The sequence below is a fragment of the Mesoplodon mirus genome, assembly GCF_964341445.2.
Source record: "Mesoplodon mirus genome assembly, chromosome: 6".
NCBI lineage: Eukaryota > Metazoa > Chordata > Mammalia > Artiodactyla > Ziphiidae > Mesoplodon > Mesoplodon mirus.
Window position 1 is genome coordinate 23112726 of NC_138982.1, and position 22086 is coordinate 23134811.

General features: G+C 44.6%; 1 protein-coding gene across 1 annotated transcript in view; it reads right to left on the reverse strand.

Annotated features, from left to right (window-relative positions):
- NR1D2 (nuclear receptor subfamily 1 group D member 2) overlaps window positions 1-7831 on the reverse strand; it is a 26374-nt gene extending 18543 nt beyond the window's left edge. The window contains 4 exon segments of the mRNA XM_082625787.1: window positions 5-115; window positions 117-124; window positions 1013-1279; window positions 7527-7831. Coding sequence (XP_082481913.1) covers window positions 5-115; window positions 117-124; window positions 1013-1279; window positions 7527-7542 — 402 coding nt within the window. The 5' untranslated portion in view covers window positions 7543-7831.
- Window positions 7832-22086: the final 14255 nt, after the last annotated feature.

Consider the following 22086-nt stretch of genomic DNA (forward strand, 5'->3'; position numbering starts at 1 on the left):
TTACCTTACAGCCTTCACAAGCGTGAACTCCATAGTGGAATCCTGATGCCACATCCCCGCAGACTTTACACAGTAGAACCATGCCACTAAATTCTAAGGCACAAACAGACACAAAAGTGAAATGCTGGAAGAAAAACTAAAATTGTTTGTTTTCTTTCCAACTGAATATTTTATTTTGTTCAACCTGTAAGTACTTTAAAAATATACAAATCTACTTTTATAACGTAAAAGAAAAATCTTTACACCAGATTGACAAATCAAAAGAAATCATGAATTTCTTTTAAACAGTTTATGGCACTGTCAAAAATATCTCAGAGAGCTAGTTTTTCCTTTCCCGATGATTTTAGACATACACTGAAATTTTATAAATCTAGAGTTACTTCACATCAGACATGCAACCAGAGCTAAGAAAACAATCCTGCTGGATGAGAATTAAGAAGTTAGCCAGAGGTGTCAATCAACAAAAGGTGCAAAGGGGTGTCTCCACAGGCTGCTGTGCAAATACTCAATTCAACTCACCTGCAGGTCCCAGTCAGGCCCCATCTCTGCCTGACCCTGCCCTGTACCAGCCCATCACCTCCACACTCACTCAGGGATCCAAATTTCCACGACTCGTTTGGATATCCCAGTCCGCTAAATGTTCCTAGCTCCAACTTCATGAAAGCAAACCCCTTTCCACGAGTAAGTGCTCCGTCTAGAAACCAGACTGGGCACTAGGAGCGCAGAAGAGAGAGAACTGTGAAACGGGGTAAGAGGCTCCCCTTGGAGGAAACATGGTCAGGCAGAGCACATAAGCACAGATCTTGCTCTGCAGCAAGAACCAATTATGACAGCCCCTAGGCTGCAACTTTTCAGATCGTCACTGATTTCTTACCTAACTACTGAACTATGATTACCCAGAAGGGAGTGAAAATTATACCCAAAAATAAAATGGTCCCCCAAATGAACAGCTGATAAAACAAGCCCCACCTGCAATTGGTGGCACCAACCTTTAGAAAATGAAATAACTCACTTGTCACTGCACTGTGACTCTTTGTCATCCCAGGTGCGCTCGATTTGCTTGTTTTCATAGAACAATCTATCCGGTCACTCTTCAGGATGCCTTCAATATTGGAGAGATCGCCATTTTTGGGATTCCCATTGTTATCAGAATTAGTGCTAGTTGGAGAAGATGGGACGGAGGAGGAGGAGGACTGGAAACTGTTCTCGGAGCCCTCACTGTGACAAGAGGCAGGGCTAGAGGCTGAGCTGGAAGAACTGATATAGGCAATCACACCTCCTAGAGAAGATGGGGGAAATCAGATAATTAGATACACGATGATACATATTTTCTATTTTTGCAAATCTGAACAGTAACGCCACTAACTTTAGAAACAAGTTAATGGTTAAAATTACTGCACAAGGAAAAAGTAACTTATTTTCTTCCTTATCTCCTACTATTCTTCTTGCTTCCACAAAGTTCAAAGCCAAACAATTCCCACTGATTTAAAAAGTGAGCAGGTTCTCACTGGCTTTGTCATTCTGAGCACATGCAGATCCAAACCTAAAGCTTTTCATTTTCCAACCTATTACTAAAAGGAATGAAAAACCTTCCTGAGTGACAACATAGTTTAGAGTAATCAAGTTGTTTTGGCTGTGAAGAAATCTGGTTCTGGTCTTGTCTGTGCGTCCTTCATTATACCTTTACATGGAAGAATCCCAGAACAATGGGTTCATCATTTAGCTCCCCCAGCACTTGGCTAAAACACAGGTCAATCAGGAACAGACCTAACACTTGGAACTCTGGATAAAGTAGTTTATCTGGAAATGGAAAACCTTTCATAGCTGTTGCCCCCAGAATCTTTCTCTCACGATGTTCCCCAAAGACTCTATGACTATCCACTTAACCCCAGTTCCACACACTTACCTTCTCCACCTACTTCTGCCGTTGGACTTGCAGACACCCTTATCGCTAAGCCCAGACTAGAGAAGGCACCCTCAGGAATGAGCATTTTAAACAAGTTCTCCAGGCGATTCTGTGCATATTGAAGTTTAAGAATGGCTATAACTAGTGAACTCAAGCACAAATTGGCCCACAGTTTTCAAGGTTGATTTTTTTCACTGACTTAACTGCCTGAATATCTCTAATACACTGTGAATCCAGAGAAAAACGATTTTAATCTGGAAGTCTATCAAATGTCATGTTACTGGGTAAAACCACTGTGCCCTCTGTTTTCATAAAACTTCATAGATCTAAAGGTCATATTAGAAATTCCAGGTGGTAGCAAACTGCTACTTTTTTCTCACTTACCTCCACTGGGAACAGGATACAAAGAAAAATATTATCCTTAGTCCTCAATAAATTCCCAAAGGAAGGTCTCACAGCTATTTATCTTTTCTAAAGGACACTTTAGGTAGTAAATTCACTAACATCTCAAGAGGATAAAAGGTGAGGAAGTTAGACCTTCCCAGGGCCAGCATTTGAGTCAGCCATTTACACCCATGAGGTCTTCTAACTACCTCAGCTTAGAAATAAACTTCTAGAGATCTGAGCTATCCTGATGGCTTAAGAACTGGATTAAAGCACTGACTGGGCAATAGAAGGTATTAATTACCCAGAACACACCTTCCTTTGCAAAAGCTCCAAAATCAAATCTAAGAAAAATTACTGGGCTATTATCAATCCAGTTAAGATCCAACTCCTGTCTTTAGGGAATCAACAGTCATTTACAGGAAGCATTTGTGCCAAGAACCATGGAACCAAAGATGACCCATCCAGAAGCAGCTACATTCTCTTAGTGAGACCTTCAACACTGATTTAGTTGTGTTAGCATCTACCAGACACCAATCTACCCACCTGACAGTTAGCAGCCCAAAAACATTAAAATTTAATTTCCTAGAAGGTAAGGAGTACATCTAGCAGTTCCTCAACCCAATGAAGAAGGGGAAGTGAAAAATACAAGACACCAAGAACGCCGAGAATAAAATGACAGAATTTCACACCACATTTCATCCTCACAAGAACCCTATAAAATTAAGTTCCATTTTTCCATTCTACAGAAGAGGAACTCAGAGAGGTTAATAGAGCTACTAAGTGGCAGGGCCAGGGTTGAAAGTCAAGGCTGTCTAATTCCAGAGTACAGAGTATTATTTCTTACTGAGAAGACCTGGGCAAGCAGGTTACTTTCAATCTCTCTAAAACTGAGTCATCTTCTATAAAATGGCAATATCTGCCAGAGTCATGATAAGATTGAGATGAAATGGTGTTCATAAAAGGCGATTATTAAAATAAGTGATTTTTACAGAGACAGTTTTTAATGGTAACAAAAGAAAGGTAAAATCCCTGAACCAGCAAGTCCCAACAGCTCCAGAAACAGGCAGAATGTACTTCTTAGATGCCTCAAGCTAAAATTAGCTGAGGCACAGTCTTCTCTATTTTTAGTTGAAAAGGACCCTAGAGCTGGGCCAGGTTCCCAGGCTAGGGCTTACCCACTGGTCAATGTCAGACAGTATCAAACTTTGTACTGCTGGGAAGCACTTACTGTCCTGGCATATATTGGGGTTTTCTTACCCTAATTCTAGGCTTGCCCATCATCACCCACCCCCACTGCCCATCATCCTGGAAAATATGCTTGAGTTCAACTCATGAGTGTACTTTTCTGCCTAGTGACTTAGAACCAAACATTTTTACCTTGAAGAAGTTTTAGTTTTCTCATTTTAAAAGTAGGTTTTTAATAATTTCTACTCACAAGATGATACAGTGGACCTAATGAAGCACTAAACTTCCAATTGTATCCCAGTGTCAGGGCTCCAGAGAACAAGATGGTCCCTTCCCTAAAAGGCTTTAAAGGCCAGCTGGGGACACAGCCTTATTAACCAGTCATTCCAGTGGAACGTGAGCAACGTTGCATACAAACTACTGTGAAATGCTGACAGCACAAGAGCACTACAGAGGGCAGAGATCACGAGCCAAGGTGACAATAAGTGGGGTCTTAAAGATTACGTAAGTTATTAAATGATGTACTACAGAAGAGATTATTTAAGAAAACAAAAACCGCGGGGACAAAAAACAAATAGGTCTTATTTTGTAAAACAGGGTTCTTGTCTCCATGTAACTTGCTGCGAAGGGGTAGGGGGGCAAGTGTAATCTAGTGTCTGGGGACAAAAAACCCTACTGACTAGCAACGGAATTGAAAAAACAAAAAAGAGGAATGATGAAATGGGGACGCTCTACTGACCCCTTCCTTTTCCTCCAGCTGTGACCCTGAACCACAGCAAACCACACGGACCCCCGAGGAGACAGGACCACCGAGCTCTGCCCATGCCTTCAAATGTTATGCGGGCTTCGGCCTAGCGCAGCTTGTGCTCCCCAAGTGCACTGCGTGCATCTGGCTCTCCCACTTGCCTGGGTAGGTTTCTCACGTCAGTTTACTTGGACCCTCACCTTCAAATGGTAACAGCAGCACCTTCCTTCACAGAGTTGACGTGAGGCACCAAAGTAGCAACACATGTAAAGGGCCTGGCACATAAGTGCTCAACAGACACTGGTGATTATTATTTTACCGCCATTATACTGGAAGAGTTGGATCAGGACAGTTCAAACAAAACTAACCCTCTCTATCCACGCTTCTTTCCTTCAATTCTGAACATGTCGCGCGGACCCAGTGGTTTCTCTGCAGGTTCTTATTTCCAGGCCACCTTCTGACTCCCTCAACTCCAATGATGAGTCAGGCAACTTCCTTCTTCACTTCTGATTCTTCCCATTATCTTACTGTTTCTCTCTCCGAGTGACAAACAGAACAGACTACAGATTTGTAAAGATAACGATGGCCTATGTGGGAATGTCTTCCTAATTTTTTTTTTTTTTTTTTGTGGTATGTGGGCCTCTCACTGTTGTGGCCTCTCCCGTTGCGAAGCACAGGCTCCGGACGCGCAGGCTCAGCAGCCATGGCTCACGGGCCCAGCCGCTCCGCGGCATATGGGATCCTCCCAGACCGGGGCACGAACCCGTGTCCCCTGCATCGGCAGGCGGACTCTCAACCACTGCGCCACCAGGGAAGCCCTCCTAATTTTTAAAATGTGCATCCCAGCCACAGTTATGAAGCGTGTACAATGTTATTTACTTTAAAGAACTTGGTATACTCAATCAAAATCTGTGACAAAAATGTATAGAGTCAATTTCTACAGCTTCACTGTTTCCCCTCTGTATTAGTCATGGGGAGGGCAGACACAGTGAGTCATGATTTACAGGACAGTTACATGAAATGGTCACTGGGTGAATAGGTATTGACTAATAAAACGTTATCGACCCTAAGGGAGAGGTCAGAGGCTGCCACACAGCACTGAATGTGGCCCCACCCCAGCCAACATTTACAACAACGTGAAGGAAGTTCAAGGGAATGCTTATCAACGCTCCTTCAGACAGAGGGATGGCAGAAATAGTATACTGGATTACAGCTTGCGACAGCTTGAACTTGGAGCCAAATGGAAAAAGAGAAAATTTAAGAATGATAATGGCAAGCCCCTACAGTTCAGCTCAAACAATTATCTGCACAGTGGATGAAACCTAGCTTCAAATCAGTTCACATGAAAAGGATCTAGCTGACTGCAAGGCTACTGTGAGTCAGCAAAGCAATATGCTACAAGAGCCAAGCCTGCCAGAGAACTCATTTACAAGCAGCATCCCCAGCTTGGAACTTGGTAACCAACCAACAACTTCCACTTCTGGATGCCACATCCCAAAGGGCAACAAGGTCGATGATCAGAAAAAAAACAACACCGGCCAAGGGATGTGAACTGGCGATGGGGGAGGCGGGTCAGCAAGCATCCTAAGGAAATTTTATAATTTGTAGCCACACTTTAAAATCAAAATTAAGTTCACTGGTAATGTTCCAGGAAGGCTCAAATCTGACAAAAACTTTATCTAATCACTTGAGCCGGCCCACCTTATCCGACCACAAAGCTGGAAGACTTCATTCACGCTGGGTTAGACGAGGTGGAAGCTTATAAACTCTAAATCCTTACCAAGTAAAAGTTTAATTCCATAATAGAGTTACTTAAAATTTTAAACTATCCTCAAAGCTTAAGTAGGCCCACAGGTAATTAAAACACAGGAAAATGGCTTTTTAAAAAAAATGTTCCTGGAACGTTCACAACAATGTGTTGTCCAGGCATGGTTTTAGGACATATAATAACTTAAAAAATCATCACTGGCTGTTTCTGCAACCTCCCTGGTTTTAGGTAAAGGGCCATCCTTCGTTGGTAGAAGGGGAGGCAGCTAAAAGGGCAGAAGCGAGCCTGGTATTGCTCTGTGGCGTTGCAAGAGGAACTGTAGCAAGAAAGGGATGGACAGAGTCAAATTCTGTTATCCTGAGACTTCCGTGGCGGTCCACTGGTTAGGACTGGGGCTTCCACTGCTAGGGGCCCCAGTTCAATCCCTGGTCCAATCCCTGGTCCCGGAACTAAGATCCCACATGCCACGCAGCACAATTAAAAAAATATATATATGTTACCAGATTCAGGAAAGACCAGTGACCCAGGGGTTTAAAGCAATTAAGCGAATTGACAAGGACCAGCTGTACAGGAGGCCTAGGAGTCACCCGGGGTCACCGCCCACATGAGCCCAGGGCTTCGCTAAGGGTGGAATCCCTCACGGTCCCGACTGGCGCCTCGGGCGTATTCATCACGGAAGGTGTGCAAGGTCGATCGCGTCCCCGAGCAGATCGTTAAAACTGATATTTTTCTTTCTTTTTTTTTTTTTTTTTTGGTAAACACGAGGCAGCGCTACAACCGGGGCCTTCCTCCGCCCGTCCGCCGGGCGACCCCGGAGGGTCTCGTGTCGGGGAAGCCCCACACCGTCCCCGCGGGCCCTCCTCCTGCCCGAGCGCGCCCACGCCCCGCGCTTCTCCCGCCCGCCCACCAGACCCCGGCTCCGCACGCCGGCGGAGGACACTGCGGCCTCCACGCCCGCTCAGGGCCGCCGGGCCGCGGGTTCCCGGGGCGCGCACGCGCGGCCCCCTCCGCGGCAAGCAGCCCCGCGGGGGAGGAGGGGGATCGCGGCCACGTCACAGCCCGGAGGGCCCCGGGGGCGGAGCCTCCGCGGACTGCGGCGCTCACGGCCGGCGCGCGCCCCCGCCCCCACGTGTCCCTGCGGCCCCGGGAATGTGGGTCACGGAGCCGCGCGGCCTCACGTGTCCCCGCCCGCCGCCGCCGCCCCAGCGACCATTATGTAATGCCTCGTCACGCGCCCGCCCAGCCAACCGGCGCCCGCGCGCCGCCGAACGTAAACACAGCGCGCACGTGGCTCGCGCGGCCGGGCCATGTGAGGGGGGGCCGGGCCGGCGCCGTCAGGCCGCGCTGCGGCTTTGCGGTCGGCCAGCAGGGCGGTCGCGGGCCGGGCCGGCGGGCGACGAGCGCCGAGCCCGACGCGGGTCCGCGGCGCGCGGCGGCCCTCCCGCCGGCCCCGGGCCCCCGCCGCCGCCCTCGCAGTGCCCGCCGAGCTCCGAGCGCCCCTCGGCCGCGCCCCACCCGCCGCATTCGGCTCTTACCCGCATTCACCTCCATGGTGCCCTCGGGGAGGGGGCCGGGGCCGCCCGATCCCGCAGAGCGGGCAGCGCCGCCGCCGCCTCAGCGCCGCGCCGCCCCGGGCCGGAGGCAGCGGTGGTCGCGGGGCCCCCTCATGGGCAGGACGGGCGGGGCGCCCGGACCCGGGCCCCGCGGCCGGAGAGCGGGCTGCGGGGAGAGAGGGCGGCGGCGGCGAACGGCGCTCCTCGCGGGGCCCCTGACAACAAAGCGGCGGCGCGGCGGCTTCCTGCAGCCAGCGCACCGCGGCGGCGAGGGCGGCTGACGGGGAGGGCAGCCGCGACCATGTGACCCGCGCACACACCCCCTCCCTCCTCCCGCCCGGCGGCCGGCCGCTGCGGCGACTCCGCCCCTCCCTCGCCGCCGCCCCTCCCCCTCTTCACCCTCCTTCCCGCCGCCGCCGCTCGCTCGCGTTCACCCCGGATCCCCTCCTCCTCCCCATTTCCCGCCTCGGGCTGGGAGTCCCTCGCCACTCTCCCCTCCCCAACCCTGCACCCCCTCCCCCATCTAGTGACACCTCGGTGCCCCTCCAATGGTTACCTAGGACCGTCTGGTGGCGCCGAGCAGACCCTCTTTCAGGCCCCGGGCAGGGCCAGCCCCAGACCGTCCCGCAGGTCCGCTCTCCCCGCGACATACCTCAGAACGCCGGGCTCCTTGCGGACACTGCCCACATTTCCTCCCTCTGCACCTCCTCGGTGACTTCATCCAGTCCAAGAGCTCAAACAGACCTGTGTGCTGAAAGAGCTCCACGCTCCGACATCCAGCAGCCCGTTTGATTATGCCACCCTGATGTCCTTTAGGCAGCTCAAATTTAAGGTGCAGACAGGCGTATGCATGTGTCAGAACTCGGTGAATGCACGCTGAAGATTTGCGCATTTCGCCTTGCATGCAAGTTTTACATCAAAAGGAAAAAGCTGGAAACAAATGACGTGTGCTGAGGTACGAAGAGGGAAGTGCGTTGATGTCTGCAATTCAGATGCATTACAAAAGTAAGATGGGCTGAGGGATGGATGGATGGATAGAAGTACAGTAAGATGGTAGTTGAGATGTTGTCTGTGGGTATTCACTGTAAAAGTCCTTCCCAGTTGCTTTTTGAAAATTTGCGGTATAAAACGTTGAGGGACATGTAATGTGTGAGACTCTTTTACGTGTGCACCATCTCTTCTCCCCTCGCCACCCCTCCCCCCATCACACACATACACACACTGCCCCAACTCAATCTTTACTTTTTGGTAAATCTGCCAGTTCCTGAAGCCAACAAGTCAGGTTTCTCTACTCTCCTGTCTCTCCCCCTCCGTCTGTCTCTCTCTCTGCCTTTTATACCCCCATTCAATCCATGAACAGATCTGAGCTATTCTCCCTTCAGTCTTTGTGCTTCTCACCATCAGCATTGCTATTACTCTAGATCAAACCATCCTCATCTCTTGCCTGGGCTACTGTAATAGTTCCCTAACAGGGGAATTACTCCTGTATCCACCTACAGTCACTTCTCCCCAGTTAGAGTGTTGTTTTTTACATGTAAATGAGGTCTAATTCCCTCCAAATTGGAGGTCAAAACCCTCCAATAGCTTCCTGTTGCTTTTTTTGAAAAAGCCAGTGCCTTAAGCTGCCCTGCAAAGGCCTGCACAGACTCTGGGCCCTTCCTTTCTCCAGGCGCTCCAGCAGCCTCTACACAGCTCTCTGCATAATGTGGTCCTGCTTCCTTCCCTACCTCAGGGCTTTATCATCCTCTGTGATGCTGGAGCAAGCCTTCCCCGGGCTACACTTCGTAGCTTGCTTTTTTATTTTATGTGCCAACCACCATCTGCTTCTGCACGGGTAAAATGAGGCAAATGTGAACAGTGTAGAAGGCAGAAGTCATAAAGAGGACACCATTCTGAAAAGACCATGCCGTATGGTTCCCTCAGTGTCCTCGGGGCGTCAGTTCCAGGACGTCTGTGGATACCAAAATCCACGGATGCTCAAGCCCCTCATATAAAACGGTGTAGTATTTGCATATAACCTATGGACATCCTCCCGTATACTTCAAGTCATCTCTAGATTACTTATAATACCTAATACAATGTAAATGCTACGGAAATAGTTTCCAGCATTCTGGTGGAAACTTTACGGAATTTTCTTTCCGAATACTTTCGATCTAAGGTCGGTTGAATCCGTGGATGTGGAACCTGCGGATCCAGAGGGCCAACTGTATAGCCTTGTGACTTGCTTCCTACAACCTTCTGAGCAAAAGCTCTAACAGCATGCTGTACCGTGCTCTCTTCGCCCTTTGCCATGGGCACCTGGCAGTGTTCCAGGTAGCGGCTATTCCAACAGACTGGTTTCTGGAGTGAGGAACGTGACCAACCCTCAATGAACATGTAGTACAGAATTTCGATCCGTAGCTGGTTGAATCCACAGATGTGGAACCCATATATACAGAGGGCCAACTATGTATGATATTCTGGAAAAGGCTAAACTATGGTGACAGTAAAGATATCATTGGTTTCCAGAGGTTAGGGTGGAGGAAGGGATGAAAAGGCAGAGCACAGAAGATTTTTAGGGCGGGGAAGGTGTTCTGGATGATACTACAGTGGGGCTACATGTCAAAGGTACAATACCCAGAGCGAACCCTAAGATAAGCTGTGGACTTTGGGTGATGACGATGTGTCAATGTAGGTTCGCCAGTGGCAACAAATGTACCACTGTGGTGCGGGATGTTGATAGTGAGGGGAGGCTGTGTGTGTCTTGGGGGACAGAATGTATATGAGAACTCTGTACTTGCCATTCAGGTTTGCTGAGAACCTAACACTGCTCTAAAAAGTAAAACCTATCTTAGAGAGAGAGAGAAGATACTGCCATTTAAATCTGAAACGGAGAAGAGTGGAAGTAAGAATAAGCCATGGCACAGGAAGTCAGCCCCTCTCTTCCACGATAATGCGTATGAAAGAAAATTCGTGTCAATGGGCCTCCCACCTCTTAAAGGCCGCCTCCATCCTGTGAGGCTTTGTGGGTAACTATCAGAGACTCTAAAGCTATAGCCCAGGTCAGTCACCAGCCACACCACTGGCCACTGGAAACGCGTGGGTCTCATCAGGGCCAGAGGAGGATGCTGAGCGCCATCCAGGTTGGACGGTCCCCAGAGTGCCCATAGCTGCAGTGGAAATTGCCTTTTGCTGCTATCATTCTAAGGAGCCTCCATTGCTACCCCTATGGAGCCTATGGCTCAGTCCATTGGAGGTCTCAGGCTATTGAGAGGGGGTCTCTACCTACTCCTTCCTCTTTCCTCTGACCAAAATAATAACTCTGTTGAACGAAGTGACCGTGTCCTCAAAAGTCATCTGCTAGAAAATGCAAGTTTCCTGGGAAAGCTCCTGACACCAGGGCCTTATATCCCACTGACACCAGGGCCCTGGGAAACTGAGCACAGGACAGCTCAATCTGGATGTGGATAAAGGAGGGGAGAGCCTAAACATTAGGGTCCTCTAATCCCAAACTCGAGTACAGCAGGCCAAGTGGGGCACTTCCGTATGAGGACCTGGATGAAGGAGAGATATGGGGAGAAAGAGAAAGGAAGAAAGATGGAGTTTCCTTAAAGTTAAGGCCAATTAAAAATGTCTAAGGTTATTCCTCATTCTAAACTGTTCTAATGAACCCTGCTAGTTCCCGGTACCACAGTAACTTTCCACTTCAACTTTGCCTTCTCTGTGCCCTAGACCAGCAGTTCTCAAACATTTCCAACTCAGAACCACTTTACACTCTTAACATTATTGAAGACCACAGAGTGCTTTTTTCATAGACTATACTTATCCATATCCACCTATTAGAAATGAAAATAGAGAAATGTTTAAAACACAAGCACAAGGAATTCCCTAGCGGTCAAGTGGTTAAGACTCTGCACTTTCACTGCCGAGGACCAGGGTTCAATCCCTGGTTGGGGAACTAAGATCACACAAGCCAAGATGTGCAGTGTGGCCAAAAAAATAAATAAAGTAAATAAAATGAAAAAAAACCCCACACAGGCACACACATCATGTATGTCACAGAGCAGCAACATTATCACATGTCAACAGACAGCTTTGGCGGTTTCCTCTGCCCATAGCAAACTGCAATTGCTGTTCAACCTCATGCTATTTGCGATGTACCTTCTTCCAGGCTCTTGTTTTTTCTTTACTGCTCTGGTCATAATACTAGCTTCTGTATCATCGCCCAATCATGCCTTTATTGTAAGCAAAAATTTTTCTATACTTATTTTTTTAACTAGAAAAATAATTTAATTATATCATACATAAATAATAAACATTTCAACTTTATCACCAATGATGACTTACGTAGGTATCACTGTGTCAATCACATCTTCTCATTTAATATCTTCATAAAATATTCAGTTAAACAGTGAAATATTATATCCGTGCATAGAAAAAAAAAAGTCATTCAAACTGAATTAATCCATTGACACCATCAAGATGAGTGATGTGTTTACATGCAATACTAGAAACGAGGCACACTTTTTTTTTTTTTTTTTTGCCTGCTTTGGGTCTTCGTTGCTGTGCGCGGGCTTTCTCTAGTTGCGGCGAGCGGGGGCTACTCTTCATTGCAGTGCACGAGCTTCTCACTGCGGTGGCTTCTCTTGTTGTGGAGCATGGGCTGTAGGCCTGCGGGCTTCAGTAGTTGTGGCACGTGGGGTCAGTAGTTGTGGCTCACGGGGTCTGGAGCACAGGCTCAGTAGTTGGGGCGCACGGGCTTAGTTGCTCCACGGCATGTGGGATCTTCCCGGACCAGGGCTCGAACGCGTGTCCCCTGCATTGGCAGGTGGATTCTTAACCACTGCACCACCAGGGAAGCCCACAAGGCACACATCTTAACACACTCCAAGGCAGTGATAATATCTTATGAGTTGCAATAAAGCAAAATACAGTCTACCAAAACAGTCAAATTGTGTTGAACAGAAAAATACTTTATACTCTTCCCGTTCTTAAATTTAAATTAGTTAAAATTAACTAAAATGTAAAATTTAGTCCCTCAGTGACACTCACTATGTTTCAGGGGTCAGAGTCACATGTAACTAATGGTAACCATATTCATCATTACAGATTTAGAGACTTTCTGACTCTTCCTGAGTCACTGTGATAAATTACTATTCTGGGAATTTGTCCGTGATGTTTAAGTTTTCAATTTATTGGAATAAAGTTATTTAATTCTCTTATCATCTCTTTAATCTCTATCAATTCTGTAGTTCCTCATTCTTTTTTTTTTTTTTTTTTTTTTTTTTCTTTTTGCGATATGCGGGCCTCTCACTGTTGTGGCCTCTCCCGTTGCGGAGCACAGGCTCCGGACGCACAGGCCCAGCGGCCATGGCTCACAGGCCCAGCCGCTCCGCGGCATATGGGATCCTCCCAGACCGGGGCACGAACCCGTATCCCCTGCATCGGCAGGCGGACTCTCAACCACTGCGCCACCAGGGAGGCCCGTTCCTCATTCTTAATTTTGTTTATTTGTGCTTTTTTCTCCCTTAATCAATCCTACTAGAGATGTATCTACTTTATGAGCTGTTTCAAAGGCTCCATTTTTGGCTTTATTGAGTCACTGCACAGTATATGTCTTCAGTTCTAGTGATTTCTGCTCTTTGTCTTGATTGCCCTCTTTCTGTTCTCTTTTCATCTGATTTTTCTAACTTCTTAACTTGGACCTGTATCTCATTAAGTTTGCTTCGGCTGGCCAGAGCCCATTTTTCCTGTTAGTGACTGATGCTGCTTAACATCCTCTCCTCTTATAGGGAGTATTCCAGTTACTACTGCAGTGTAACAAAACCCCTCGGAACTCAGTGGCTTTAAATGGACCAATCGTTTTATTACCTCTGATGGTTTCTGTGAGTCAGGAGTTGCTCCTGTCTGGGCATTTCTATCTCAGAGTCTCTCATGAATGGCAATCAGACAGTAGGCAGAGCCCAAAGAGCAGGAGCTGGAGCTCTGAGGGTCAACCCGGGCTTTCTGTCTCTTAAGGTAGTTACAGGGCTTCTGCACATGGTCTACAGGGCAGCACAGGGCTCCAGTGCAAGTGTTCCAGGAAACAAGGCAGAAGCTGCATCACCTTTTCTGACTGAGCCTCAGAAGTCGCGCAGCATCAATTTGGCTGTATTCTTGGTTACAAAGGAAGTCAGATGTGAGGGGAGGGCACACAGACCCCCTGTCTTCATAAGAGGAGCATCAAGGTCCTATTGTGAATAGCACGTGAGAGGGAAAATATTGTGCAGCTATTGTTGTTGAAACAGGGAACAATTTTAAAGAACACACAGTCCACCTTGACTTTGAGGACCACATTACAGTGTCAGTTTTAAGATGTTGTATTTCTCAAAGTGAACATTTTTACCCCCTCTACCTGGCGGCATTTTCTAAGGCTTAGTATGAGGAGAAAGAATGCCCCAGAGAAAGGAATGAATCAGACAGAAAGGGCACAGATAGACTCCCACTCGACATGATGGTTCAGTTGAGGTTCAGCTCTGTGGGATGACCTTTCAAATACAGACCCAGTCTCTTGCCTATTCTGAGTCCTTTATTGTCCACCATCAGTAATATCTGATGGCACTGGAATGGGACAGCTCCCTCAGAGAAGAATCTAGTAGGGAAAGGGTTATGTCTACACGTTATGAGTGCAATCTATACATTACAGAAAACTCCAAGACCATGCACAATGGAAACCATCTGGCCAAGATGCCTCATTGAATAGAGTGGGAAAATATCTAATGCCATCTGGACACCCTAGTTGAATTTTGTTAAGTGCTCCATTGATCTAATAACATACTAAGCAAATTTGAAAAGAAAATAAGAATGGAAAGAAGAAAAAGTTGCATGGCAGTTCAATAAATAAAAAGGCTATAAGAAACGCCTGATCATCTTCAAGACTCTGTATCATAGTTTGAAAAGAAAAAAACCTACAATAGGGGGGTGGGGGAGGGATGGAGTGGGAGTTGCGATTAGCAGATGCAAACTATTATATACAGGATGGATAAACAACAAGGTCCTACTGTATAGCACAGGGAACTATATTCAATGTCCTGGGATAAAGCATAATGGAAAAGAATATAAAAAAGAATGTGTATATGTTTAAAACTGAGTCACTTTGCTGTACAGCAGAAATTAACACAACATTGTAAGTCAACTATACTTCACTAAAAAATAAATTAAAATAAAATAACAGGAAAAAAAACCCTACAATAATTTTTCCTGGGTTTGGGGTGAAGAAAACAAAAACATCAAGTACAAAACCTAGCTCTAACAACAGGGCATGTTATCTCACAAGAGGAACAATACATATTGCTGACCCTCTCGCTGATTTTCCCATCTAATCTTCCTATTTATTCTTTTGAAACTTCTCTAGCTGAGCATCCCTCCCAGCAGTGGCATCTGCCCTGGTGTGACTCCATTAACTAACCATTCTCCTAAGTTCTCCAACCCAAATTCTCACCAACACTCAAAGGGCCCTTAGAGGCCCAGGTGTCTCCTTTTCCAGCAATCAACTTCTCTCCCCTCAACCTCAGTTTATCAGCAATTCTTCTCAGCTGGTGGATTCTTCAGGGCTTCCTTCCCTCCCGAGGAAGTTAATCTGGACCAGTGGTTATCGCAGTGTGGGCCCTGAATCAGTGGCATCAGCATCAATGTTAGATGCTGTTAGAAATGCAACCTCTTGAGCACCACCTCAAACATAGAGAACCAGATACTCTGCAGGTGTTGCCAGCAATCTGTAATTTAACAAACCCTCCAGGTGATTCTGGTGCAGTGAGTTTGAGAACACTGGCTTGGAAACTGGTAGCATCTACCACCAGAGAATTGATCAGCCCATGTTGATTATAACCCATGTCATAAGTGTATAGGGCTAGAGGCTGCCTCCTTCCAGGTTGTCTGCACCATGCCTCCAGTGAGCAGGATCTCTGCCCTGTAATATGTATATGTAATATGACAGGATAAAATTCTAAATGCAAAGAATTCTTCGTATTAATTCATGCCAGAATTCTTTGCATTAATGCAAAGCCCGCAATGACTGGGCCTCTGATTTCAGTTCCTCCTTCAGAGCTGGATGCATTTCTGCCCATAGACTATAGGAGAAACCTGCTATTCTCATTAATTGGTTATGCTTATCACTAATGAGCCTTTACCAATTATTTATAAATTTATCTACAGTCTAAGAAAATTAATTTATCTCTAAGGTTTAGATCCTTCTCCTTTCTGTGTAGGAAAAACAAAATGTTTTAATAGTAGTAAGAATAGTATGATCATTTAAATCTCAGGCAATATCCAGGACCATCTCTTTGCTTCTAAATTCATGTAAAAACTTACTCTTCCTTCTCATGAAACAGTTCTATATTGGAAAGAAAGAAAATTGGAGACGAAATTCCTCACCTCTTAACTCACTGACTGCATACCAGTTCGTTTTATGTCTGGATTCCATTTTTTTCTATTCTAAATTTTTATTATTTTTTAATTGAAGTAGAGTTGATCTAATTCCATTGTTTTAAGGCAATGCAGGTAAGTACTGGGAGGTCCAAAGACTTTATAATCTCTGACTAACATACTGGGCTTTTGGACTAGCATTGGTCTTTTATGTATGGGAAGAGGGTCTTAGGAGAGAATTTTAGAAAAGAGGCCAAATGTAATTTCTTCAGATCAAGCCAAGAGGCACGTTGCTCTTCTGCTACCTCACTGTTCGCAGTGTGGGCCTGCATTAGCAGCACTGGCAACACCTGGCATCCAGTAAGAACTGTCGCGTCTCGGTCTCCACGGCAGTTATTGAATCAGGGTCTGCATGCAAACAAGGGCTCCAGGTGACGTGTATGGACAGTGAAGTTTGAGAAGCCCCGCTCTACTCTGCTGGAAGACAGAGGCTTTGCAGCAGGAGTGCTCTCTGGAGGGACGTGGTAAGCAGCCTTCTGAATGGTCCCCAGCGATCCCCACCTCCTGGTATTTACCCTCTGTGTAATCCCCTCCCCTTGAGTGTGAACTGGATGTAGTAACTTGCTTCTAAAAATAGCATATGGGGGGAGGGACAGACTGGGAATTTGGGATTAACATACACACACTACTGTATGTAAAATAGATAACCAACAAGGACCTACTGTATAGCACAGGGAACTCTACTCAATATCTTGTAATAACATATAGTGGAAAAGAATGTAACTAAAGAATATATATATTTATATATGTATAACTGAATCACTTTGCTGTACACCTGAAACTAATACAACGTTGTAAATCAGCTATAGTCCAATATAAAATAAAAACTAAAAAAAATAAAAATAGAATATGGGGCTTCCCTGGTGGCGCAGTGGTTGAGAGTCCGCCTGCTGATGCAGGGGACACGGGTTCGTGCCCCGGTCCGGGAGGATCCCACATGCCGCGGAGCGGCTGGGCCCGTGAGCCGTGGCCGCTGGGCCTGCACGTCCAGAGCCTGTGCTCCGCAGTGGGAGAGGCCACAGCAGTGAGAGGCCCGCGTACCGCAAAAAAAAAAAAAAAATAGAATATGGCACAGTGATGGATGCCACTTCTGAGATTGTTATACAAGACTGAGATGTATCTTCCTCACACTCCCTCTTTCCACCTCTTCTTACCTGCTCACCCTGATAAAGCAAACAGCAGTGTTAGGAGCTGCCCTGTGGAGAGACTCATGTGGTAACTTGTTGGCCGAAGAACAACAGGCAACAAGGAACTGCATCCTGCCAACAAGCAGTGCGTGAGGTCAGAGCGGAACTTTCCCAGAGTTGAGCCTTGAGCTAACTTCAGCCACACCCACTAGTGCAGATTTCTGACCCGAGGAAATGCGAGATAATAAAAGTTGATGTCTTAAGCCAGTAAGCTTTAGGGTAATTAGTTACTCAGCAGTTGATGACTATGACTAATAAAAGGGGCAATCAGCAGATCAAGGACACTGAAAATTCAAACATGTCCAGATTCCCCTGAAGTCACAGGGACCTAACAGACCGGTAGATAAATAAGCACCACCTACTAGAGCCAACACCTGGGAAGGAGATTTTCTTTGAGTGAGTAGTGAAACTGAAAACAGTGGGATTGGTTGAAAGTCTACATAAGTGAAGCAGTAGCTCCTGCCTAGGTCCCACCCAGCAGTGAAGCTTTATACCATAGTCAATGCAGCTCCCTAGAGCTACCCAACACACACACACACACACACGCACGCACGCACGCACGCACGCACGCACGCACGCACAGTGTCCAGTCAGCTTTCTAATGCTTCACTCAAATATAAACAGGTAGCAGTGGATCACTAGGCTTTTGAGGGAAGATTCTACCATATGGAAAGAAAATAGGAACTAAGAAACAATACAAGGAGCAAGAAAAGTACTCTTAATTGTTGGAGAAGTGAGAGAAGATAGAGCATCCATGAAACCAGGATGTTACAAAAAGGAACACAAAACAAGTAAGAATTCTTGGAAAGTAAAGACAATATACAAAATAAAAATGTATTGGAAAAATTAGAAGGCAAAGAAACCATTAAGCAGAACAGAAAGACAAAGAAGGACATTACAAGCAATTTTTGTTTGGCCGTGCCACGTGGCATGCAGGATCTTAGTTCCCTGACCAGGGATCGAACCCATGCCCCTGCAGTGGAAGCGTGCAATCTAACCACTGGACCACCAGGGAATTCCCACAAGCAATTAAAAAAAAAACTAAAGATTAATCCAAGAGATGCAGTAGGAATTCTGGAAAGAAAATGATCAAAGAAATAATTCAAGAGAATTTTTCCTGAACGGGTTTCCAGATTAGAATATTCACAGATTATCCGGCACAAGTAATGAAAAAAAAATTATCTTCAAGGCATGTCATGGTGAAATTTTTAAACATCAGGGACCAAGAGAGGATCATAAAAACATCCAGAAACAAAGATCAGATCACACGCAGTACATAGAAATCAGACTATCATCAGACACCTGATGAATGCCTTCATATTTTTGAAATAAAAATAATTTACCCTAAATCTCAAAACTCAGCTGAACCATCAGTCAAGTGCAAGGGTAGGATAAAGATATTTTAAGATAGGAAAAGTTTCCAAAAATTCCCCTTCTATACACCTTCTCTTAGAAGGTTACTTAGGTGATGTAACGTAGATTAGGAGGATGGAGGGAAGAGAAGTGTATGTGTTGGGGGGCAGGCGGGGGAGGGTAGCAATAGACCCACACATGTCAAGATACGGGAGGAAGGGATGCTTGTGATAGAGAAATGTTGTTTATTTAAATTCTCATCTTCCATAATAGAAAGTCAATAGATAATGCCTAAAACTTATGAGTAAAAGAAATAGCATTTTAAGGATACCATTTAGAAATACTAAGGAGATACTGAAAGAGTTAAAACTGGGGACTGAAGGATGGGGAAGGGTGGGTAGGGCAGGGTACCCCTGTTATTCATCATAAACATTGTAGTACCATTTGATTTCTTAAAATATGTGAATTAATTAGTTTGATGAAAATAAAAATTGCTTTAAAAACAAAAACTGTCCGTTAGCAGATGTAAGCTATTATATATGGAATGGATAAACAACAAGGTCCTACTGTATATCACAGAGAACTATATTCAGTATCCTGTGATAAACCATAATGGAAAAGGATATTTTTAAAATATACATATATATGTATAACTGAATCACTTTGCTGTACAGCAGAAATTAACACAACATTGTAAATCAACTATACTTAAAACAAACAAAAACTGTCCAATTCCCCTTAAACACCACAGTCTTCCAAGATAATAAGTAAAGAATACAGACAGCTGAATTACAGAAGGGCTGTTATTAGGTGTTTGAGTTGCTTTCTCACTGTCCCCATTTCTGGTCAGGGTATCACTGGTGAAAATCAGTCTCCTTCTTCGAAATTAAAAGAATAAAGAATACTTTGAAACTAATTCCATTTCTGGCACTCAATCCAAGCAAAATAATCCTAATAATAGAAAAATATGTGAAATGATATATAGCACTGTTTATATATTACTGTAAAATTGGCAAATCCTTAACTGCCAAAACATAAGAAAACATGAGTAAATTCTCCTCAGCCTTTAAAAAGAATGTTTATGAAGATGACGTAGTAACGTGAAAATGTCGATAATCTATAGTTAAGTGACAAAATCAGTGTGAAAAATTGCATATAAAGTAGTATTACAACTATTTTTAAAATATCTGTGCATAAAGAAAGGTTGGGGGCCTCCCTGGTGGCGCAGTGGTTGAGAGTCCGCCTGCCGATGCAGGGGATACGGGTTCGTGCCCCGGTCTGGGAGGATCCCACATGCCGCGGAGCGGCTGGGCCCGTGAGCCATGGCCGCTGGGCCTGCGCATCCGGAGCCTGTGCTCCGTAACGGGAGAGGCCACAACAGTGAGAGGCCCGCATACCGCAAAAAAAAAAAAAAAAAAAAAAAAAAGAAAGGTTGGGAGAATATATCAAAAGGTTTACAATGGTTTTGTTTCAACGGTGATTTTATGAGTAATTTTTTTTCTTTATACTTTGTACATTTTCAAAAACATTTCAAATTTTTATGTTAGTATTATAACAAAAAATACTTGAAAATATGAATTAAAATTAATTTTTATATTTTAAAAACTTTGGAGCTTACCATTTTGATTCTGTCAACTTAGCCTTAAAAAAACACATGGGAATTTTTTTTTAATTTTTTATTGGAGTATAGTTGATTTACAATGTTGTGTTAGTTTCAGGTTTACAACAAAGTTAATCAGTTATACATATACATCTATCCACTCTTTTTTAGATTCTTTTCCCATATAGGTCATTACAGAGTATTGAGTAGAGTTTCACTGTGCTATACAGTAGGTCCTTATTAGTTATCTATTTTATATATAGTAATAAAACCCATGGGATTCAAAACAATTTTTTACTGGAGTATAGTTGATTCACAATGCTGTGTTAGTTTCAGGTGTACAGCAAGGTGAATCAGTTATATATATACATATATACATTCTTTTTTATTTTTAGATTCTTTTCCCATATAGGCCATAGTAGAGTATTGAGTAGAGTTCCCTGTACTACACAGCAGGTTCCTATTAGTTACCTATTTTATATATAGTAGTGTGTATATGTCAGTCCCAAACTCCCAATTCATCCCTCCCTCCCCGCCCCTTCTCCTTTAGTAACCGTAAGTTTGTCTTCCACATCTGTGAGTCTCTGTTCTGTAAATAAGTACATCCATATCATTTAGTTTAGATTCCACATATGAGTGACATCACATGATATTCATCTTTCTCTGTCTGACTCATGTCACCCAACACGATCCCATGGGATTTTTTAATGGCAGTCATTTCAAACCCATAGATAGTTGATTCTTTGACGAGGTTATGAATACAAACATTTTAGTCAGAATCATCCCAACATTGATAAATTTTCAGCAAGATACTATTAACTAGAGAAATCCATTAGGCCAACTTGAATAATTTATTGCTGAACTAATCAGTAATTGATCAATTTTGTATATGGCAAAGTTAAGCTGTTTCAAATAGCTCCCATTTTCACTTTGGTTTGCTGGAACTATTTTCATAAAAATCAGATTTCTCTCTCAAAATCTTACACAAAAGAGTTGATTCATTGATCATTTTTTTTGACAGTCAGAGCTTCAACTATTAAGGTTTCTGTCAATGACTTATTTTGTCCAAGTCCTTCTGCCTTATCAAATTTTGCAGATTTTCATTTTGCCAAGATTTAATTCTATTATTTTTGAGTCAACCACAGATCTTACCACATTTAGTTTTAGCTGTTGTCAGTTTTATTTTTACCATAATAGTCATCATGAATTTTATTTTTTATACCTGTTGTTTTCTCTTTTTAAAAACTCTAGGGAATTCCTTGGCAGTCCAGTGGTCAGGACTCTGAGCCTCCACAGCAGGGAGCACAGGTTCAATCCCTGGCCAGGGAACTAAGATCCCACATGCCACGCAGCATGGCTAAAATATTAAAAACAGAAACAAAAACAGGTACTTCCCTGGTGGCACAGTGGATAAGACTCCGTGCTCCCAAAGCAGGGGGCCTGGGTTTGATCCCTGGTCAGGGAACTAGATCCCACGGGCCTGCGAGCCGCAACTAAGGAGCCTACCTGCTGCAACTAAGACCCAGTGCAACCAAATAAATAAATATTAAAAATATTAAAAAAACAACAAATATTGAAAAACAAATATTAAAAAATATATTAAAAAATATTTACAAAACAAAAAAACAAAAAACTGTCGTTCCGATCTCCCTGACTTCCTGCTTCACTGACCTCCTTTCTTACCTCCAACCTCCCAAGCTCATTCCCAACTCAGGGCCTTTTGCTGTTCCTTCTGCCTGGAATACTTTTCCCTGAGATCATCACATGGAGACTCCTTCTATCCTCCACATGTTATCTGTGTCCTCTCCTCCTGGGGACCTCCCCGATTCCTATTTAATTCCACCCTTACTCCACAATTCTTGTCACTATCTGAAATTATTTCATTTATTTACTTGTTTATTGTCTTCACTACTAAAATATGGAATACACTGGAGCAGGAACCTTATCCGTCTTGTTCACT